Source organism: Lagopus leucura, unplaced genomic scaffold (assembly GCF_019238085.1).
Source record: "Lagopus leucura isolate 7727_CA_CO unplaced genomic scaffold, USGS_WTPT01 Super-Scaffold_100008, whole genome shotgun sequence".
In the NCBI taxonomy this organism is placed as follows: domain Eukaryota; kingdom Metazoa; phylum Chordata; class Aves; order Galliformes; family Phasianidae; genus Lagopus; species Lagopus leucura.
In genome coordinates, this window is record NW_024962265.1 from 13,320,291 (window position 1) to 13,341,228 (window position 20,938).

The 20,938-nt window shown below is 40.0% G+C and overlaps 1 protein-coding gene across 3 annotated transcripts in view; it reads left to right on the forward strand.

Moving 5' to 3' along the window:
• The window catches only part of PRKAR2B (protein kinase cAMP-dependent type II regulatory subunit beta), an 82,085-nt gene that overhangs the window by 44,561 nt on the left and 16,586 nt on the right, over positions 1-20,938 (forward strand). For all 3 annotated transcript variants that reach the window (XR_006179256.1, XM_042872834.1, XM_042872833.1), the window contains exons 3-4: positions 17,805-17,857; positions 18,968-19,051. Coding sequence is in view for 2 of the 3 variants with exons in the window: in XM_042872834.1 (XP_042728768.1) it covers positions 17,805-17,857; positions 18,968-19,051 (137 nt within the window). In the remaining variant the exon portion in view is untranslated. The remainder of the gene's footprint in view (positions 1-17,804; positions 17,858-18,967; positions 19,052-20,938) is intronic.

Below are 20,938 nucleotides of genomic sequence, written 5' to 3' on the forward strand. Positions count from 1 at the left end.
AGGGGATTTCTGTTCTGTTCATACTTTTCCTGCAGGACTCCTTAATCAGAGCACGATATGAGTGATGGATCATTTTCAAAGACATTATGAGCAATGGGAATTGTCTCTATTTATAGCCTGGTTGTGATCACATCTCACTACTGGGTTTCTCAGTGTATTTATCATGTGAGCGGTACCAGCAGGAGCTCAGCATTTACATCCCCCATGTTGCCATTTTTTAATGACTACTCCTTTTTAATGAAACTTCCCCATTTTGCTTCCTTGCCTTGATTTCATGACTGCAGAATTAAAACTACTGCCATCCTGGCATCAGGGGACAAAGCCAACATGCTCTAATGAGTAGGTTGTGAAATTGCACATTGATGCAAGCGGGTAGGACATACGTAAGTGGTTTAACAGACAAGAATAATGTAACTCTGGGCTGTCTGGAGTAATGGAAGCCCTTTGTTACAGCCATCTGTGATATAAAAGTACATTCCCTCTTAATTAAATGCTTAGCATTGGAACTTTTTTTTCCCCCCTCCAACCTATGGTTTTGTTTTGTGTTCCATGAAATCAGGTAGGAGCAGCATGAATCTGCTGCTTCATATTACCAGGCTGTGTTGGAGGAACATGTCCAGTGTGTACTCACAGTTCCATTTTCCACTTGAGTCACTGGGACTTGAGTTGATACAGCCACACGACGTGTTGTTTTGGGAACTGTATGTAGTTTCCCTTCACCTCTGGCATAGATGTGGGCAGATAAAAGTTAAATTTTAACTCTTTTTACAGGCAACAAAACCTATGACTAGAAAACTTCCATTGTAGGCATCTGAATTGTTTAATTTTTTTTTTAATTTTCAAGTCTTTTGACCTTTACTTCCTCAAGAAATCCACTTTTATTCATACAATCCCCTTTGTTCTTATCACAGCACATTATTACAGTGGAAACATTAAAGAGCAGATTAGAACAAGTCTGTAACTGCTCTATACTAAGCAGCTGTCCCCACCTTCTAAGAACTGTGCCCTTATGGCCATTAAGCCTGAGACGTTTGTCCCCAGGGGCAGCGACCTGAAGGCCCAGAGCTGTTGAGTAGCACTCAGGTAAGGGACTGAGACCCTGGATCTGTGTGTTCCCATCCGCTCTTAGTCTGGAAGCATCGTGTTATGCCTTCCCTTTCTATTATATTCTTGTAGATAGAAGAAGTGGCTGGTGACTGCGGGGGACAGATGCAGCAGTATGAGGGAGCAGAGGCTCTGTACGTGGGGTATCCACCATTCTCGGGATCCCACAGCCTACCCACGCTGTATGTACAATTCTTATATAGTCCTCTATATAAGCTATAGTCTTATAGCTTATTAGTGTGATAAAATCAACTGAGTAAAAATAACTGCAAATATTTTCAGGAGATAAAAACTTGTTAAAAGCAAACAAACAAACAAACATATCAATCAGTAACATAACAGGCAGGCTGCTGCTTCTGAAACTTCAAAAAAATTACCTATTTTGTAATATCAATTAATGTATTCGTATCAATTAGAGTGCTGGCGTGTCTTTTTCTAACAAACGGAATTTGGTAATGCGAAACGTATTTAACATTAGTATTTAACTTGCAAGACTTGAAATAGTTCAATCTCATTAGCTTTCAAATCCACTCTTTTCCTTCTTTTGAATCATAGAATCATAGAATTATTAATGTTGGAAAAGACCTCTAAGATGATCTATCTAGTCCAACCATCAACCCATCACCCCCACACTCACTAAACCACGTCCCTCAGTGCCACATCTCCACAGTTCTTGAACACCTCCAGGAACAGTGACTTCACCACCTCCCTGGGCAACCTGTGCCAGTGCTTCACCACTCTTTCTGAGAAGAAATTATTCCTAACATCCAACCTGAACCTCCCCTGGTGTGGCCATTTCTTCTTGTCATATCACTGTTATGTGAGAAAAGATGCTGACCCCCACCTTGCCACAGCCTCCTTTCAGGCAGTTGTAGAGAGCAATAAGGTCTCCCCTGAGCCTCCTCTTCTCCAGACCAAGCCATCCCAGTTCCATCAGCCACTCCCCATCAGACTTGTGCATTCATCCCCCATTTACAGTTTTGCTGCCCTTCTCTGGACGTGCTCCAGGACCATCCTGTAGTGTGGGACCCAAAACAGTACAGTGCTTGAGGTGCAGTTTCATCAGTGCTGAGAAGAGATGGACAGTCACCTCCCCATTGTGCTGAGTGCACTACTTCTGATAGAAGCCAGGATGCCATTGGTCTTCTTGGCCACCTGACCAAGAATAGTTCTGAATTTTTGTGAACACATACTCCTCCTTGTAACTATTTGATATACTGGAAATATATTTCAGCATTGGCTTTGAGCACGTATTTTAAAATCCAGTTTGTTTGATCAGAAGAAAGGGGATATTTTACATGATTTCACACCAGCTGTTAAAAGTGGAAATTAAGTGGAAAAGTAAGAACAGAAATAGTATGAAAGAAAAAAAATAAAAAGACCCAAATAGAACAGTTCCATTGAGTTCCATTGCAGCTAAAAATTGCAGTCTCATTGAAGTTTACCTGGAAGTAACTTCAAGCATGCAGGGTGTCAGACATTACAGCGGTCACCTAAGCTTAATTCCTCATCATGATTTTTATGCCTGTTAGAAGACAGCTTGTTTTCTTTTCTTGTACAGAAGAGCAAGCTTTAGTTAGAGATTTTGTGTGCATGTTTGTACAGCTTGCCCACATGGGTTATTTTATGGGAATGCCTGCATTTTACTGGGTAGCACAATTACCTGAAACTGCTGAATGGGTTTTATGGGATCTGGAAGTCCCTAGATTTTCTCTTTTTTAGCATCTCTCTGCATTTATTTTTTCCTTCCTTCTTGTACTGTGTCATTCCTATGTGATTAGATGATAGGTGACAGTGTAATAGTGGACAATTTATTATGAATCTGTCTTGACAAAGAATAGAAAAAAATATGAAAACACTTTTTTTTTTTTTTTTTTAGCTAGATGTGACAGTAGGAATTTGTGTCTATTTGCTTTCAACGCGTTTGTTATCCTTAATAAATAATTGTGTCTTTCTTTGTTATCTTCATTGTTGTGATACTCAGGAAGCTTGAATTCCATCTTTGATTCAAGTGTGAATTATTTTTATTGACTAGAAAGTGATACATTCCTGATAAGTGCTCTATTTGCTGTTCTTTTAAAATTGGCAAAAGAAGGGATTAGATGCCTGCTTTACCCAAAGGCTTTATCTGCGTTGGGCATCTGATGTTGCACTGGTCACCACCAGGGACCAGCACCTGAGCACCACTGGGAGCCTCTGGGACCAGTACCTGGGATGCCACAAGAGCTGTGGGACCAACGGAGCTACCACAAAGTCTTGTGACATAGATGAAGCATCACAGTTGACACTGTCTGTAGCCCTGGCTGAATGAAAGTACACCAATGAAGCATATGCTGAGTTTCCCCAGTTCAACAACTGTGATTTACAGCTCTTTCAGATACCGTGGTGTCAGCTAGGGATTACTCCACAGAAACTGACATTTTGTTCTCAATATTAACATGCGGCACTTTGGAATCTCAGGAAAATGAGTTTAACTTGTTACGCCTCTGTTCTCTCATACTCATCCCTGGTCCCTCAATACCAGCAATCATCTTGAATGTCTTTTTCATCACTCTGTGGGGCTTTTTTCATGGTGAAGATGAAGTCTAATTTGGTTAAATTTAAGGCAATATCTGTAAAATAGTTCACATGAGCTACTCAGAAACAATGAACTTTGATCCCTCTAATCTGTTAGGGGCATTTGGACGTAAGTGCCAGTAATACACTCTGGGCCCTATTTACCTTCTGTATATTTGGCTGTCTGCAGGTCCTGCAGTTTTCACTGTCATGCTGAAGGTAGATGCAGTGGCATTCAGAAGTGTTTCATTTTCCTTTTTCAATTTTTGTGATCGTTCTTCTGTATATCCCACAGTTAACCAGACTTTTCAATTTCTACGTATTACTGGTTTCTCTTTGTGCATCTGGTTCTCAAGACAAGCATTTGGAAGTCCAATTGTATATCATTACAAATTATGAAATTCACGTGAGTACATGTTGAATCTGGAACCATAAATTATAGTCTGTATTAACTATTAATTGTTTACCTCCTGGTCAACTGCTCAGCATCATTATCTTCTGTGATAAGTGGTATGCTGAATTTGTGTGAAATTTCATCTGGATTTTGCTTTCCGTTCTACTGGTGCTCTAGGCTGCCGTGATAAATCTGTGGAGCAAGTGGGCCACAATTCTTCAGGTTCTGCAACACTTTCTTATGATAGGACCAGGCAGGTCTTATTGCATTCTACAAATGAATGTCTCTAGTTTTTCCACTAATCTTCTAGAACAGTGACTTCAGATGTGGTCTTTATGTGGTGATGATAAAAAAAAGCCTTGAGCTTTCTCATGGCATTTTCTAAAGCAGTTCTGCCATTGTTCTTTTAGATAACCATTCAGATACCTTTTGCCAGGTAACTTTACATCATCAGGAAGAACAGCTTGGAACTCAATTGTGGACTCAATTTCCCAATGACTAGGTGCTTCTGGATCTTAGGATATTTCAAGTTGGAATGTGCCTTAGGAGGGCTTTAGTTCAAACTCAGTTCAAAGCAGGCTAGCTCTTAGATCAGACCAGGTTGCTCTGGGCTGGGTTTTGGAAAATAACCTCTCTGGGTGATTTGCCACCGGTCTGGCCTCAATGTGAAAAAGTTTTCCTTATAACCAGTTTGAAACTGTTTTGCTTTGAGTCGTGCCTTTGTTTGTCTTCTTCCCTTCATGAACCAGTATATGGAGCCTCAGTCATTTCTCCATGGATACTGCCAAGCTGCTGCTATTTTTCCCCAAACCATCTCTTCTCCAGCCCGAGAAAGCCAAGTTGCTTCAGCCTCTGCTTGCAGGACCACTGCCCAGCCACCCTGTGGCACTCCATTGAGCTCATTCCAGTTTATCAGTCTTCCTGAATTTGGAGGCTCCACAGGTAGACCCAGTATTCTAGATGTGGTCTCATAAGCTTGGAGTAGAGGGTAACAGTCACTTCTCCGGCTCACACAGCCAGTGTTCATGCAGTTGTCCACCTTTGTTGCTGGGTACTGCTTTCTCAGGGCCAGTTGCTGTCTGCCAGGGCCCCCTGCCCCAGTTTGGAGCAGCTCCCCAGGCAAGAAGTGGCCAGCTGTGCTGCTTCCAGCATGAAGATGGGGGGCATCGGGGTGCACTCTCTGAGTAAAGTTCTAGGTGAAAAACATTCACTAGACATACATGATTTACACGCTGATACATGTACCGTACATCTTTCATATATTGAATAAATGATAAATAACAGTTTTTCTTGGTGCTTTGACACACTGAGAAGACCACTCAGAGAGTAAAAAAATCACTTTGATTACACTAAATGTCTTTACATCAAATTCATTTGTCATAGTTATTCCAAGCCTGGCTCTTTTTATTTTTAACATGTCAAGTTTTCAATTTTTATTACTTTTTTTTTGTTTGTTTTAGAATTAGAATTATTTTATGTTTATATATCAGCAGTGGGTACCTCAGTCAGCAAATAGACTCTGGTTCTTTCCACTAGAATATTTTGCTATGTAACGGTTGTGCTGCTGTGTGCTAACTTCTCACTGAATGATTATTTAATCATTAAACCTGAAATGCCTAGAGGTCTCAAGGGAACTGTACACAAATTAAATCAAGAAGATCTTCAGCACTGCTGCTTAAACACAGGACATTTATAAGGGAATACAATTTCCTTGGGGTTCCTTCAGCTTTCATTGTGGCCTTGATTATTCCTTCTGAGATTTCTGTCTAAAAGAACATTCCACAGAACGTTGCAAAGGATGGATTTGGTTGAAGAAACTAGATTTAGGTCCTTCTTGCCCTTCAAGTTCATTTATTCTCCTTTGGTATTTAACAGAGTTGTTGCTGAAGAGCATCAGTACATGCTTTCTTTCCTGGTAGAAAAAGATGAAACTATAAGGCAGAATTGTAACACCATACAAAGCGAGATGCTAAACGTTTGCTTAATTTGTGCTGTAGTTCTAACAGTTTTTCTGACAAACATTCACCTGGCGTATGCAATTTCCTTGGATATTGGTTGCAGTTAGTAAAAAATTGTGAGGAGCTGCAGCCGCCATCAGGCTTCCCCTCAGCTCCTCTGCTCTGTGCTGAGCAAACCCAGGGACCTCAGCCACTCCTCACACGTCTTCCCCTCTGTCTCCTGCATATGTGATGACAGTTTTTTCTGGGTTTACCTCCAGCTGGCTTTTCTTCAAGTGCAATGTCATTTTAACCGGGCATTGGAAAAATGAAGCTACGTATTTGTGGCTAGCAGAAAAGAGTAAAATAATTTGAAGTGTCCTCTGTTTTATTGATGGCACTAGTTCTAGCCTTTCTGCATTGACTAGTGTTAGAAAATGTGAGGGAGAGAAACTGAGCTCTGTGGAAATCCACAGGATTCTTAGATAGAAGAGATGAAGCTGCTCATTATCTGTATGAGTTCAGGGTACTTTTTTTCCTCTCAGAAAAAGATAAATCAGTTCTATGAGACCTTGGTGTCTTCTTTTCTTGTTCTCAGTAGAAATTAGCAACACGGTTATGGGCATAAGTGTGGTGATTGGTGTTCTTAGGTTGACTACTGACCCAGTTCTTGGAAGAACATTTGTAGTTCATCTTTTGGCTTGTTATTGTTGTCTGCACATTACAGATGTAGGTGAGCATGTAGTGATTGCTGTGTTGGATGCTTACCTTCTTACTTTGGTATGCAGTGGCAGTACTATTTGATAATAACCATTTCTGTTTTGATTGTGGGAAAAGTAAATTGGAGTGTATTATCTTATAGTTGCGATTCATCTTCTACACTTCTTCTGCCTATCTAAAGAAAAACCCGTCAGCAAAAAATCTTAGATGGATTTTCTGGAATTGTTGAGAAACCAGATGTTCAAACTCAAACCTTTCAAAACTTGGCAGGAGCATTTTAGAGAAAATCTCTTTTGTCTACCTGTCTTCCTGTTAGATCTGGCACCTCTGCATTAAGTTTGATTTATCTGAGTTCTGATATAGAGGATTATGTATGACTTATCCATTTGACCAAAATCAGTATGTTAAAATTCTAGGAGACAGCTCCTTTAGCTTATTACTGTGTTTCATCTTGCCTGGCAGCCTTGCCCCAGGAGAAAGGAGGTGTATCTCTTGTTTTGTGAGGGAGTATGTGGGCTCTTCAGTGTAAAATGGGGAAGGATTGATTCAAGCTTAATTCCCTTGATCCTATCACTGTGATAAGCAAAGGTAAATTTTCTATAGCAACCGTTCTTCTAAAAGGATGACTCCTTTAAGGTGCCTGTCCTCAGCTTGTTATTCTAAATCCCTTATGGATATAAGGTTTTCTGTGAAACCTACCAAGACTAAACTTACTCTCAGGTGCCCAAAACAATTCTGCCCTGTAAGTGGCAGTACTTTTTGGCATGTGCCTCTGAGGAGCTGACAGTCACCCTTCAGAGATGAGGAGTCTGCTTCCTAAGTGTTTCAGTATCTGTGCCTTCCTTCTTTGCCTGGATGCTCATACATACTGCAACTGGCAGATTTTTCACGTGGTCTTGAACAAATCAATCCAGCCTGCTGGAAGGGCACTGGGACAAGATTGTCAGAGCTCATGGCTTTGTCATTAGTGTCCTATGGTCATTCTTTGCACAAGTATGTGCCCAGAGGTCACCTTCTCTTGAGTGTCCTTGTTCACGTTTTTTTAGATTTTCTCGAAGCCTTTTGTATCTTTACATGTTTGTAGATATGCAACACTAGTTCCTTTCCTTCCCTTTCTCCTTTCCCCTGTCCAATTGAACCAAGGTGGGAGCCATGATTTTACCACACAACCTGTTAGCAGAACTGAGATCTGGTGTTAGTTTTTCCCTCTTGAATTCTATTATTCTTACATTTTGTTGGTTCTCCTCCTATTTTTCCAAGTGCTTCTTCGCTCAGCACTAATCCTTTTCCAGTAAGCTAGGGAGCCTTGGAGTTCTGTCTTTCACCTGCTCCTCTGCTATCTATTCATAATAGACCAGGCCAATAGAATTAGGCCAAGTGCCGAGTCCTTTGGGCACAACAACCCCATGCAGTACAAAGGCTTGGAGACGAGTGGTTGGATGATTGTGAGGAGAAAAGGGACCTGGGGGTGTTGGTTGATGCTTGGCTGAACATGAGCCGACAGTGTGCCCAGGTGGCCAAGAGGGCCAACGGCATCCTGGCCTGCATTAGAAATAGTGTGGCCAGCAGGAGCAGGGAGGTGATCATCCCCCTCTACTCAGCACTGGTGAGGCCGCACCTCGAGTATTGTGTTCAGTTTTGGGCTCCTCACTACAGGAAAGACATTGAGGCCCTGGAACGTGTCCAGAGAAGGGCAACGAAACTGGAGAGGGGTCTGGAGCACAAGTCTTATGAGGAGCGGCTGAGGGAGCTGGGGTTGTTCAGTCTGCAGAAGAGGAGGCTCAGGGGAGACCTCATTGCACTCTACAACTTCCTGAAGGGAGGTTGTGGTGAGGAGGGGTTTGGCCTCTTCTCCCAGGCAACAAACAGGACCCGAGCAAATGGCCGCAAGTTGTACCAGAGGAGTTTAGGTTGGACATGAAGAGAAACTTTTTCTCTCAGAGAGTGGTCAGGCACTGGAATGGCTGCCCAGGGAGGTGGTGGAGTCGCCGTCCCTGGCAGTGTTCAAGAGGCACCTGGATGAGGAGCTGTGAGATGTGGTTTAGTGCTTGTGGTAGCAGTGGTGATGGGACAGTTGGACCAGATGGTCTTGCAGGTTGTTTCTAACCTTGTGATTCTATGATTCTATGGTAATTGCCTTATTTACTATGATTTTAGCCTTTTTATTTTTTTCGAACAGTTCCCAGTTTTGCTCTGTTTACAGCTCTATCTGTCCACCCTGTCCTACAGCGAACTGATTCATACATCTCACCTTCACTGTCTTCTCGCTACTTCAAAATTCTAGTATTTTCTGTTTTTTTTTTTCCTTCTGTCCTCTTAATAGTTTCATGTTTTACTCTGCCAGATTTGTAAATTCTGTGGTGGTTTTCTGCAGACTGCTCTCCTACTTAACCCATCATTAAAAATAATTACTTTTAATAACTAAGTCCCAAATATACCTACTGGTTTACCAAAACTAACATCTCCTTTTCATATATTTTACTGCATTGAGAGGAAGACATGAGTGGAGACATAAATGAGTAATAAACTCAGTTTAGTGCCTATTTCTGTATCCTTTTTTAAGGTGTCTGTATGTCATTTTGCCATCAAGTTTGAAAAAGATGACTAGAATTTTTTTTCAGGAAGTGGTTAGTATGCTATTTATTCACTTTAACATACATTTAAATGCATTGGAATTCATCAAAATAGTTACTTGCTGAGGTTTCCATGCTTCACTAAAAATCAATGGCAACAATTCTGTCATTTTGGGCTCTACTATATGAAACTCAACCTATTGCACAGAAGAAGCAATAAACCGTCAGACTGGACAGAGAACTCATTTAGGGTAAAAAGAAGCTGCTGTTGTGGTTTACTGCATTGTATATAGTTCCTTAAACGGCACCACCATGTTGCTATTTAAAAAAATGTGAATATGTGTGCTTTCAGAATGTAGGTTCCAGAGATCAACAGTTGCAGCTTCAGTCTTAAAAATTGTTCCAGCACTTTTTATGTAAAGGATGTGTTTTCTAGGGGGGAGATACGGTTCACATTGTGTGTACATCTGACTTTTCAGTAAGAGAAAAATCTGTAGATGTCTATGATGTATTAAATCAAAGGAAAAGAGCTGGGTGCAATTCCTTTTTTTTTTTTTTTCTTCCTTTGGTATTAGTGAATATAAAGTTGAAAAGTATGCAGAGAGTTCTGTGTCTGCTCAGAACATGTCAAATATTTATACATAGTTCAGTTATGTCCCAAATAACACACTGTAGCATTGTGAACTGCTTGGACTCATACGTCCAATGGGAACAGAAGGTTATACAAGTCAACATCAGAGTATGGTATGTTGTAATACAGCATGCTACTCCAGCTGTAGCTGAGGAAGCCTTCACAGAAAGTATTATAGTCTATAGTAAATTCTGACAAACTTTTCTAGTGAAAATGCATCTTAGTTTTGTAATGTTTTTATTGTTTAATAACTACCTGCAGTGTTCTGGACTCTGTAATGTATGTTTGTGCTGTTTTTCACCAACCAGATAGATAAAATAAAACGCTTCCTGAAAAGCCATGCAAAACTGTTTCCTCATCATAAGCCAAAAGGCTGTTTTCTTTAGCTTCATCTTGTCAGATTACTCAGTTACAGAAACGAGTGCAATAGGACTGTAACAAGGACTAGGGACTATGCAATTCCTCATGGAGGATCTACTAAAGCCTTTCTCGGTGTTGCTGCTTCCAAACAGGGAAGTATTTTCATCTACTTGTGAAGTTCGAGCCTGCTGTTAGAGTGGAGGAGCCTATTAGCAATTCACAACAGTATGATTGAAGGGAAGAACGTACCTCTGTGCCCCAGTAATGAGCAGCACTTGCTGCCTTTAATGCAGAGTGCTTTGCCCTGTGATGTATAGGAAGATAGTGCAGTCTAACATGTAACAACTTTCGCTGTTATATTCTATGTTATTAAGGAACTTGCTGTGTAGAAGCACTCACACGTGAATAGCTCATTTGGGATAAAGTTATCTAAAAATGTCTCCTGGGGACTGTCATGTTTTTTCAAATGATGCACTCTTGATAAAATCCTTACTTTGGTGTGAGGATGGGTGTAACATGAATAGACTTCACGTGGACTTCTGAATGGAGAGTCCTTGGGAGGATCTGACTTACAGTTGGCATGGATCTCATTCAAGATGCTATATATTATTAGGCACTTCATGTTATTTAGCAGTGCTAGAGGAAATATCTTGAGGTGTGATTAATTTAAAATAGCAGTAGTAGCAGATGGACAACAGAAAATGGCACTGAAGAGTTAATTGCATGAGCAGTTCTTCTGAAGTGTTTGATTCCTTGCAAGCATTTAGTGCAGGCAGAGCACAGCCTTCCAGCAAGAAGGTTTTGCCATTAGTACAAGCCCGGTATCTGGTCTGTATTTATGACTGTTATACAGTCCTCAGAAAATCTCTGTCATACACTGAAAGGAAGAGCAAATAACAGTATTTCATGAGCAGTCTGCTTTCAAACAGACTTTCTTGGCAGTGCTCTCAGTACTCCAAAAGAGTGCCCACCTAATGAACCAAAGGTCACCTTTCTAATAATGAAGAGGAGACAAGCTGACTGGATTTTATGCAGCTTTACATTTACACTTTACACTTTTGTTAAGTAAAGGACCAGTTGAAAGTAGTTGTCTCATAAATCTGGAAGACTTGGAGGGAGTTTATTCAAATTTTTGTTTTTTACATGTGAAGAAATCTCAAAAATACTTGTGTCTCTATCATTACTAGAGTTTTGGTTTTTTTTTCTTTCTGAGCGTGTATACTTTTATTCCAGTTTGGATAGCATTTGTAATGTAAGTACTCTGTATAACATACTATTAACACAGAATCACAGTGTATCTGCCATTGTGCATATTAATTCACCTAACTGTGCCTAGATGAAGTTTCAGTTTAGTAACCATCAGATGTAGTATCATGGGCAACAGTAGCTCCAGTGATCATTCCAGATTAGTTTACATTTAAGGAAAGTGTAGCTCCTTGAAATAGTTTCAGGGTTCTGCACGAATGGCTGATCTGAGCCAGCTGACATTACCTTACTGTGTGCTGTGTGGAACCAGGTAAGACTTACTGTGCAGTCCTTTCACTGTGTAAAAAAAAAATGAACTACTGTGGGAAATCATGTCAGAAACTTTGATAGAGTTCCAGCAGTATTTGCAAACCAGTATGGAAGTAGCATCTGCCATACAAGGAAGCTCTGCACCGTGTTTCTGCTCTGTGTTTGGCAAATGAAGAGAAGAACATCCTGATGAACTGGGAAAAAAAAAAAAAATAATAATCCCAACCTGAAGATAAGTTAGCAACTTCCACATGGCTAAACCTGTAAGGTGACATTCCTCCTGCATGAGGGGATGGGGCATTACTATTACAGTTGGGGTGTTTGTGGGAAGTGGGGCAATGATGTCTTACCTGTGCAAAGGCAAGAGATGGTCTGTTTTCGCACTGCAGCCTGGTGATCATGCTGACAAAACTGTGATCTTGACTCAGCCTGAATGGGAATAAGAAATATTTTCGTAGTCTTATTTATTTATTTACTTACTTATTGTAACATGCTTTATTGCTAACGGTTCCTATGCTTTGGAAAGACTCCACTCATTCATTGTTTTTTATGCCATGTTTTGACTATAATACATATGACCTTTCCTTCATTTCATTATTGATAGCTTCTTATTTCCTGAAACATCAAGAGAATAAATAGAGCACATGTAACTTTTTTTTTTTTTTTGTGATCTTACAATTGCTAACTATATGTTAATTCTCATTTTAGAATTTGTTCATATCTAAACTGACTTTACTTCTGGTGCTGCTTGAGTTACAAAAGATTGCCTCTTCTTCCTGGCAAAGCAATCCATCTAGATTTGTGTGCAGTGTTCAGTGCGTGTGTATTCTGATAATGCACTGCTGTCTGATAATACAGATTTATATACTTTGTGCTGATGTATTTGGCCTTGTTTGTGTTTGTGTCCATCTTGATGATTTATATGTGAAATGTAATCTTCTACTGAAAAAACTGAATAAAAATAGTTTCACTTTGTTGAGCTTAGCTGCCAATGGAGGAATATTTACAGTGTTTGTATCTCTGTTTTTAAAGCTGTACTTATGCACAGGATGAAATAGGTCCATAAGCACTGTATTAGGACTGCTTTTTGAGCAACAGTGTACAATACTAAATTCAGCAGTGACATGAAGCAAAACGTGGCAGGGCATTTGATCATGATAAAGTCAGCACATACTGTGTACTCTTGGGAGAGTGGAATGAGCTGGGGAGGTAGAAAAAAGAAGCTCCAAACGCCAGCAGTGGAGTGGCTCAGAATAATTATGTCTGTGATGCCAGTCAGGCCTTAGTCAGAAGAGCTGGAGGCCAAAGGCTGTCTCCCTGGAATACACAAAAAGAAAGGGCTCTGGGGAGACCTCATTGCAGCCTTCGAGTACTTAAAGGGAGCTTATAAACAAGATTGAGAGTGACTTTTGTATGAGTGCCTTTGTTTGATAGTGATAGGACAAGGGGGAATGGTTTTAAACTAGAAGATAAAAGATTTGGGTTAGATGTTAGGAGGAAATTCTTTACTCAGAGGGCAGTGAGGCCCTGGCACAGCTGCCCATAGAGCTGTGGGTGCCCCATCCCTGCAGGCGCTCAGGGCCAGGTTGGATGGGGCCCTGGGCAGCTGAGCTGGTGGGGGGCAGCCAGCCCATGGCAGGGGTTGGGGATGGTGGGCTTTAAGGTCCCTTCCAACCCAAACCATTCTGTGATTATACAATTCTCTGAGTAAAGACTTACTGTTGCATGAGCAACCATCAGATGACGGATTTGTTTTCTAAAGAGTACAAACTAAATGGAAAAGTGCAGAAGTAAGTCTAGTAGCTTGCTGTAAATAACAGGATTCATCTTAAGAGGGATAGAGTTCACCTCAGCCTATTAGTCAGAGTTGTAATTTCTCTTGTCTTAATCTGGACACGTAACACAGGTCAGATTAATAGATTTGTAAAAGTTTTGGTTTCTCTCCATTGGCTGTAATTGGAACGCAGATGACTTCTGCAGATGTGGATGTCTACAGTATAAACATCTTTAGTTCTGGGTGTTTTATGTCATTGTGATTTTAATGGCCCAAACCCCATTGCTCATGTCATGAAGTTCATTGGACCTAATGTCAAAAACCATATTTCAGGAACAGAAATAAAATGTATCAAGTTTTTCCATGAGACATCTAGTGATGACATTCAGAAATTAATAGGTTACTGGACTACAAAGCTTTTAAGACAGGCTACTGAAATAAGAATGGAGAAGAGGAAATTCTGTGTTTGAAGCTGCAGACCCACAGCATTTATATGATCTGTAAGTTGTGACCCAAATGAAAAATGCATCTGTAATCATGGCAAAAAGACAAGCCAATGTAAAATAAGCAGAGATCTACAGCCAGAAGGGAAGTTTCTCATGACAGATGATGAGAATAAGTCATTTTAAAACTGGAGAAGATGGGCACTAACCAGAAGAAACTACAACTGTTAGAGATACATATTGCACATATTCAGTGATAAAGCAGAAATATTTAATTAAGGTACCTGCTGATAATTGCGCGACTGAGTTTCTCAAGTAGAGACAAGTGAATTCAGAGCAGAGACACCAGATGACACAGAAAACTGCAGGTACATTCTCTCTTTCTGTGCTGATCCTGCTTGCGGCAATGTGAAAGGGACTGATAAGATGGCCAGGGATGAGGCTAAACTCAGTTCCTTTTGTGTGATCTGGAGGACTGTTACATCTTCAGCCATATTCCCCAAGACCTGTTGATTCTGTTGTAACAGCGTAAATCCTTGTAAACTAAATTCCCGCTTTGCTTAATTTTTTCGTGCAAAGGTTTCATTGGAGGTAAGGACTGGTTGTCACTTTTGCTCAGGTTGAGGCTGTTTTTTCACCCAGGAGCACACTGCCACATGCATTTGTTGAATCCCATGTACACGGGCTCGCCTTACAGCGCAGAGGCTGATACCAGTTGAAACAAAGTAATGATTTACATTGTGATGGGTTATGATGCTTACTTTGCATGTTATTATTGTTGCTATTTAAATTAAAATCCCTTAAGTTTATTTCAGACAACACATAAATACCATATTTCCATAAAAATGTTGGTAGGGACATTTTGTATATTTAGAGGTAAAGTATTGTACTTGTTCAAGATATCTCAAACTTCCTTTTGTGGGCATCTGTAGTTCTTTGGAGCCAAATTCAGTTCCTAGTAAAGTTGGTGGAAATCTTTTGGTCAGTTCCAGAGGGATTTGAGGGATTTTGATCACATTTGTTTTTGAAGCTGCCAAGTTTTAGAAAGCTGATGTTTTAAGATTTGCCAAGTGCCTAATACAGGGAGGTAGTGAGAGTCAAGGCTTCCTTTGGGACTTTGCATAAATGTGCAGTACAGTGAAGTCATCTTAATCGGATGGGGGAATGGGAAATCCACTGGGTCTATCTGGTGCCTACTTTAGAATGTGTTTGTAGAATAATATGGGAAATAAGGGGAGTAATCAAGAGGATCTGAAACCTTAATCCATGTGGAGCAGTGCAACAAAACTAGCAGAACAGGTATGGAGAGAAAACGGGAGAGGAAGTGTGGTGCACTTTGGATGAAACTTTGAGTCACAGAAAAGCCATTGAAGGAGAACTATTCTGTTTGATACCAACTGGAAGGGAGAAAATGTTCTAGAATAGAGAAAAGCTAATGTGAGTGAGAATTGCTGTAAGATAGCAGAGCTCCCATTTTAGGAACAGTAAGAGGTGGGCAGAAAAGATTGGAGCAGCAGGATCAAAAGGGGTAAAAGGGGACAGTAGGCATCACTTGCAGAAAAGGAATCTGGAGAAAAGATAAGGGGAATTGGTTGTTCCTCAGAGAAACTATATAAAGGGAACAAATGCAAATTGTGACAGCACAGAAGGAGGATAAAAGAAAAGTAAAATAAATATGTCTAAATTATAACTTTATTATTTATATCAAGCACAGGAAGGAACTGTGTAGAAAATTAAAACCAATTTGAGTTGTTAAAAATGAGTATAACAGAATGGCAAAAGATACAGAGACAAAGATCAAAGAAACCAAGGCCAAAAAAAAAAAAAAATGATTCAGTTACAAGAACAAACATTAGGAATAACAGAAGTTTTTCTAGAAGTACTTCACCGCTAAGAGGATATTCTAGGAAAGGGTTGTTCTACTTAACACATTACGTCAATCTTCACTAGTGGCATTAAGAGTGTATGGAAAACTCAGCCTAGAAAAGAAAAAGGATGAATTATAGAGTGTTTAATAAGTTAGGTGTTTGCATTCTAGCTGTGCTTGAGCAGTGCTGTACTTGGAAATGAAAGAAGCTGGAAAAGTCAATCTCAGCCCTGTTAGCAATCCACATGGGGAAGCTGAAGAAGATAAATGAAAGAAAGAGAATTTGATGATTAAAATGGAGTAGTGGCTTCTCTGCCTAAAGGAAGAGAGCTGTCACAGGTCCATGGGTCATTCTTGTTCTCAAAGAAATGATGGACAAATAAACCTTTTGGGAGTATCTGGAGAAAAGGGGATAAACAGCAATGGGCACGGATTTGTTGGAGCTACTTAATGTAAAATAACAAGAGAGCAGAACTTTTGAATAAAAGAAAGCAGCAGATTCCTACATTTTCAGCTTAAGAAACTTAAATAGTGTCTTGCAAGACCCTCCTATAAACAAGGTAGGGAATAATGTGCTTTGTGTTAATATAAATTGCATGGGATGACCACAAAACTGCGTGGAGAAGGGCAATACCAAGCAGCTACTGCTGTTTCAGGCTCAGATAACTGTTCCATCAGCATTTGTTTTAAATACTGTTCTGTTTTTTCAGTGATAATCTAGGTTATGTATGAGTATGTTTAGTAGATTTACTGTTGTCACAAAGTTGAGAATGGATTGGAATAAAGCTGGAGATTAGAATTCACAATGAGCTTAGCACACTGCAGGAATGGTTTGGGGAATATGGTGGTACTTACTAAATGCGTGGTACTACTCTTAGGCAGAATAGCCATATACAGGACAGCTGGTGAAGCAGTGATTTTGGAAAATCATATGCAAGTCATGAAAATTACATGAGTAGACGTAATCAAGTTGCTATGAAAAAGGTGTGGGTGGATGAAAATACATATAGCCTGCAAAATGTCAGTGCAGTATTGCATCTGATGTGCTGATCAGCAGCTCAGCACCGTGCAGCTGCTCACTCTTCTCCCCAGGTGGGATGGGGAGAGAATCAGGTAGGCAAAATGGTGAGAACCTACCAAACTGTAGGTAAAGCAAAAGCTGCACACACAAGTAAATCAGAATAAGAAATTAATTTGCTGCTTCCCATCAGCAGGCAGACATTCAGCCACTTTCAGGAGAGCAGAGCTCATCACATGTGATAGCTTTTAGGGAAAACATACACCATCACTCCAGACATCCCCATTCCTCCTTCTTCACCCCTGCTTTCGTAGCTGAGCATGGCACCATAAGCTGTGGGGCATTTCTTTGGTCAGTTTGGACCAGCTGTCCTCGTGCTGTCCTCTCCCAGCACCCTGTGCCCCCCCGGCTCCTTGCTGGCAGGGCAGCACAGGAAGCTGAAGCATCCTTGGGCGGCGCTGCTCAACAGCAACTGAAACATTGGGGTGTTATCACCACTGTTTTCATCTCAAATGCAAACAAAGCATACAAACCTCTGCAAAGAAAATTGACTTATCCCAGCCAAAACTGTCACAACTCAGTATTGTGTAAGAGAGGGAGAAATTTTCAACTGTATCAAAAAACCTTGTATTTACACAGGCAGTGGGAAAGATCTGGTCTCTGTATCCAGCTGTGGAGTATCTTGGAGATCTTTCAAAGCACAAAAAACATGACCAAAATTAATGTAAAAGTACCCTTTTTGACCAGCAGTTTAGTGATGACCTGCCGTGGACTCTTACCAGCAGTATCTGCTGTGAATCTCTGTGGAGTGTGTCACGTTGCTGCGTACGGCATGCAGTGTTTGTGAATGTAATTCTTGTGAAACAATATTTTACTTTCAATTAAGACTATACTTCTTTTTTTATATTTCAGTGTGTGCAGAAGCTTACAATCCTGATGAAGAAGAGGACGATGCAGAAACCAGGGTATTTAATGCTTTATTGATTATTTTTTTTTCAGTTCTGAGGTATTACATTCAGAAAGAAAATTTAGGACTGATAATATACATTATGTAACTAGCATTACCATTCCTTTTCAGAACCATAATTATTGTAATGTTCTTTAATAATTCGTGAGCTTTTCATGTTAGGGGAACACTTAAAAATTCTCTGTAATAGTTACCTGTGTAGGACACAGTTAAATATCGTTCTAAATGACTGTACCCATGATCCACGGTCTGTTATGGAAACATTTGTGTGCAGTTACATTTGCTTAGATAATTTCTGCTCTTAAAAGTACTTACTTAGCCTCCTTGTAATCTTGCAGTATTTTAATCAGTATTCTAGTATTTAGGTAAGGCATAAAAAAGATGAACTGCAAAATCACTAAGATTTTCATATGTAGAATGCAATAGCTAATGAAATAGATTTATTTCTTTTACTTAGGTCACCTTTAAAGGCACTTACTCAGTTTTTAATATAAAATAGCCTGTGACTTTTAAAGACTGGCTTGTATTTTTGTATTGAACCTAATTTCTGTCTAATTAAAGCATTGAAAAAGTTTATAATAAAAATATAAGTTAAACCAATGACTGATAGTCATATTAACCAAACACTGGTAATTTAGTGAATTTCTGTCTCTCTCAAATGATGTGAAGTCTGTTGTTTACTCATTAAACTACTTGTATAAACTTACCACAGAGATTATTTTGCAAAATATTCTTTAGGAAGTAGTTGTGGCAAATAGATAAATGTATCAGTGGTGTTTCTTTACAGAATATGTGCGCTTAGGGAGCAGCACAGTAATGTTTAAACAGAAACTACTAAAATAAAGGTATCCAGAATGGCTTGTGAAAATGTACCGGATTCTACAAAAGCTGAAGGTCTTGTCAGCTTAAATACAGACAGGCATCATTTGCTCGTGCTGTGGTGATACAGTGCTGTTTCTATTTATTCGAATCCTGAAGGTTTTGAAGGGAAAATGTTATGAAGCATGAAAAAACACTGTATAAAATACTTAGGTGAATTAACTCAGCCCTTCAACTATTTGCTGCTGTATGATAATCACTTTAAAGGTTTTTCTATTTTATCTCTCAGATTATTCACCCTAAAACAGATGATCAAAGAAACAGGCTGCAGGAGGCTTGCAAGGACATTCTTCTTTTTAAGAACCTAGATCCGGTAAGAGCATCTTTACAATCAACACAATTTAGAAGTGTTGATGAGAATTAATTCTCTTGAAATTTTGAATAGAAGCTTGCAGATTGGACTTTATAAGCTCTTATGTATGCTTTCTTGACCATTCCATAAACTCCAGAAGTGCCGTTTTTTGTAACTGTTGTCACTTATAAAATATATTTCTTGGAGTACATTAATGTGAATGTATTGATGATTGTGCTGTTATTTATTTATTTATTTATTTATTCACATCATTTATGGAGGGTCATCTGTTACTTGGAACCTTTGAATTGCTTATACTAGTTACTTTTTATCTTCCAGAAGCCTGCTGAGTACCTCATGAAAACCTAAACTTACCCCCAGAGCCTACATTCTAACTATAGCTGTAACTGAACAAGCAACTTGAGAAGCAGAAGGAGAGGGAAGGACAATAGCAAGACATTTACATCATTATTTTACTTAGTATAGATAACGTAAAACACTGCAGATATTCTTTGCAAATTATTTCCTTCTGTTGTCCATAAAACCAATTACGGGCTTTTTGGAAAACTGAAAAGCAGTGAATGAGTGATCTGGATCAGACAGAGGTGGTAATCCTACAAAAGTGCACGGGGTTGTTCAAGGTAAAGTTGTGTGCATCAATCAGAAGGTGCATGCTGAGGTTGGGGTGACTCACACCACAGCAAATGCTTTCTTGGGAAGATTGATTCAGCGCTTTCAGGAGGGGGAAGGAGTAATTATGTAGAGTTTTAAGCATGGGAACAAAAAGTTTTAAGTTTAATTCAAGAGAGAGAGAGAGCTAATGGAAAGACCAGCCTGCAACTCTATTGGGAAGTCAAGTGCTATTACAGAAAATGCAGTTTGATTCATGCTGCGAGTTTCCAGCTCCTGCTTTTGTCAGCACAAAAGTGGTGCTCTGACCCAGGGCACCCCTTCCACAGAGGCCCTGGGGAGCAGCGAGCCACAGAACCTTCCAGGGATTTGCAAAACCTTGGAGGCAGAGCTGGAGGAGGGTGCAGAGTCTCAACATAGGGAAATCATATGTGTGCATTCTTGGGATGCTGGGGAACTGACACAGGATCTCTTAGCTCCCTTGTGCTGTATGTTTAATTGGAACTTGTTCCGCTGTACTGGTTTGTGTTAAAGTCACCCAAACATTTGTCCCTTACACTACTTAATTACTTTTTTGTGTGACTTCGGGGACTCAGAGGGGTTTGATGGCATCTGCACTGGATGTGGAATTGCTTTATTTGTATGTTCCTTGTTAGTGCCGTGTCCTTTTGTAATACTGTGTATTACACAGCATTGAACTACTCCAGCTGGGGCACTTTATATGATTTTGTGAAGAGTTCTGAGGGATCACCACCCCTGTTGGTGGAAGTATTCTAACAACTGCATTGCTGTGATGTGTTTACTTTTTGCTTCTGAATCAGTTACTTGTGACTGTTAGGATTTCCCACAGTCACTTCCACATATTTGGCACAACGCCTCCCTTGTGAGGCTCTGCCTTCAAGTCTGTTCCTGGGATCTCCCAAGTGTTTTCTTGCTCACCTGCCTTTGTTTAGGATTATGTCCTGTGGATTATGAATGCTTTCTTGTAGATTAAATCCTTCACAGTGTTCTAGAAAGCAAAATAATGTATTTTTTGTAAAGATGTTTATATTATAACTGTATTCATAAAGAACATTGGAAAGCTACTGAGCTCTGAAGATTGCAAGGGTAGTAAAACGCGGCCTTCCTCAGTCTGGCTTGCCGCCAGAGCCCAGATCTGTAGTCCCATGGAAATTCCCCCACTCCTCCTGCTTGCTGTGCTCCTGGACAGTGACTTAAGAGCTCTGTGACCGTAGTTGCAACAGTTTAAATTTTCTTACCCGGATTCTTCCTCACCTC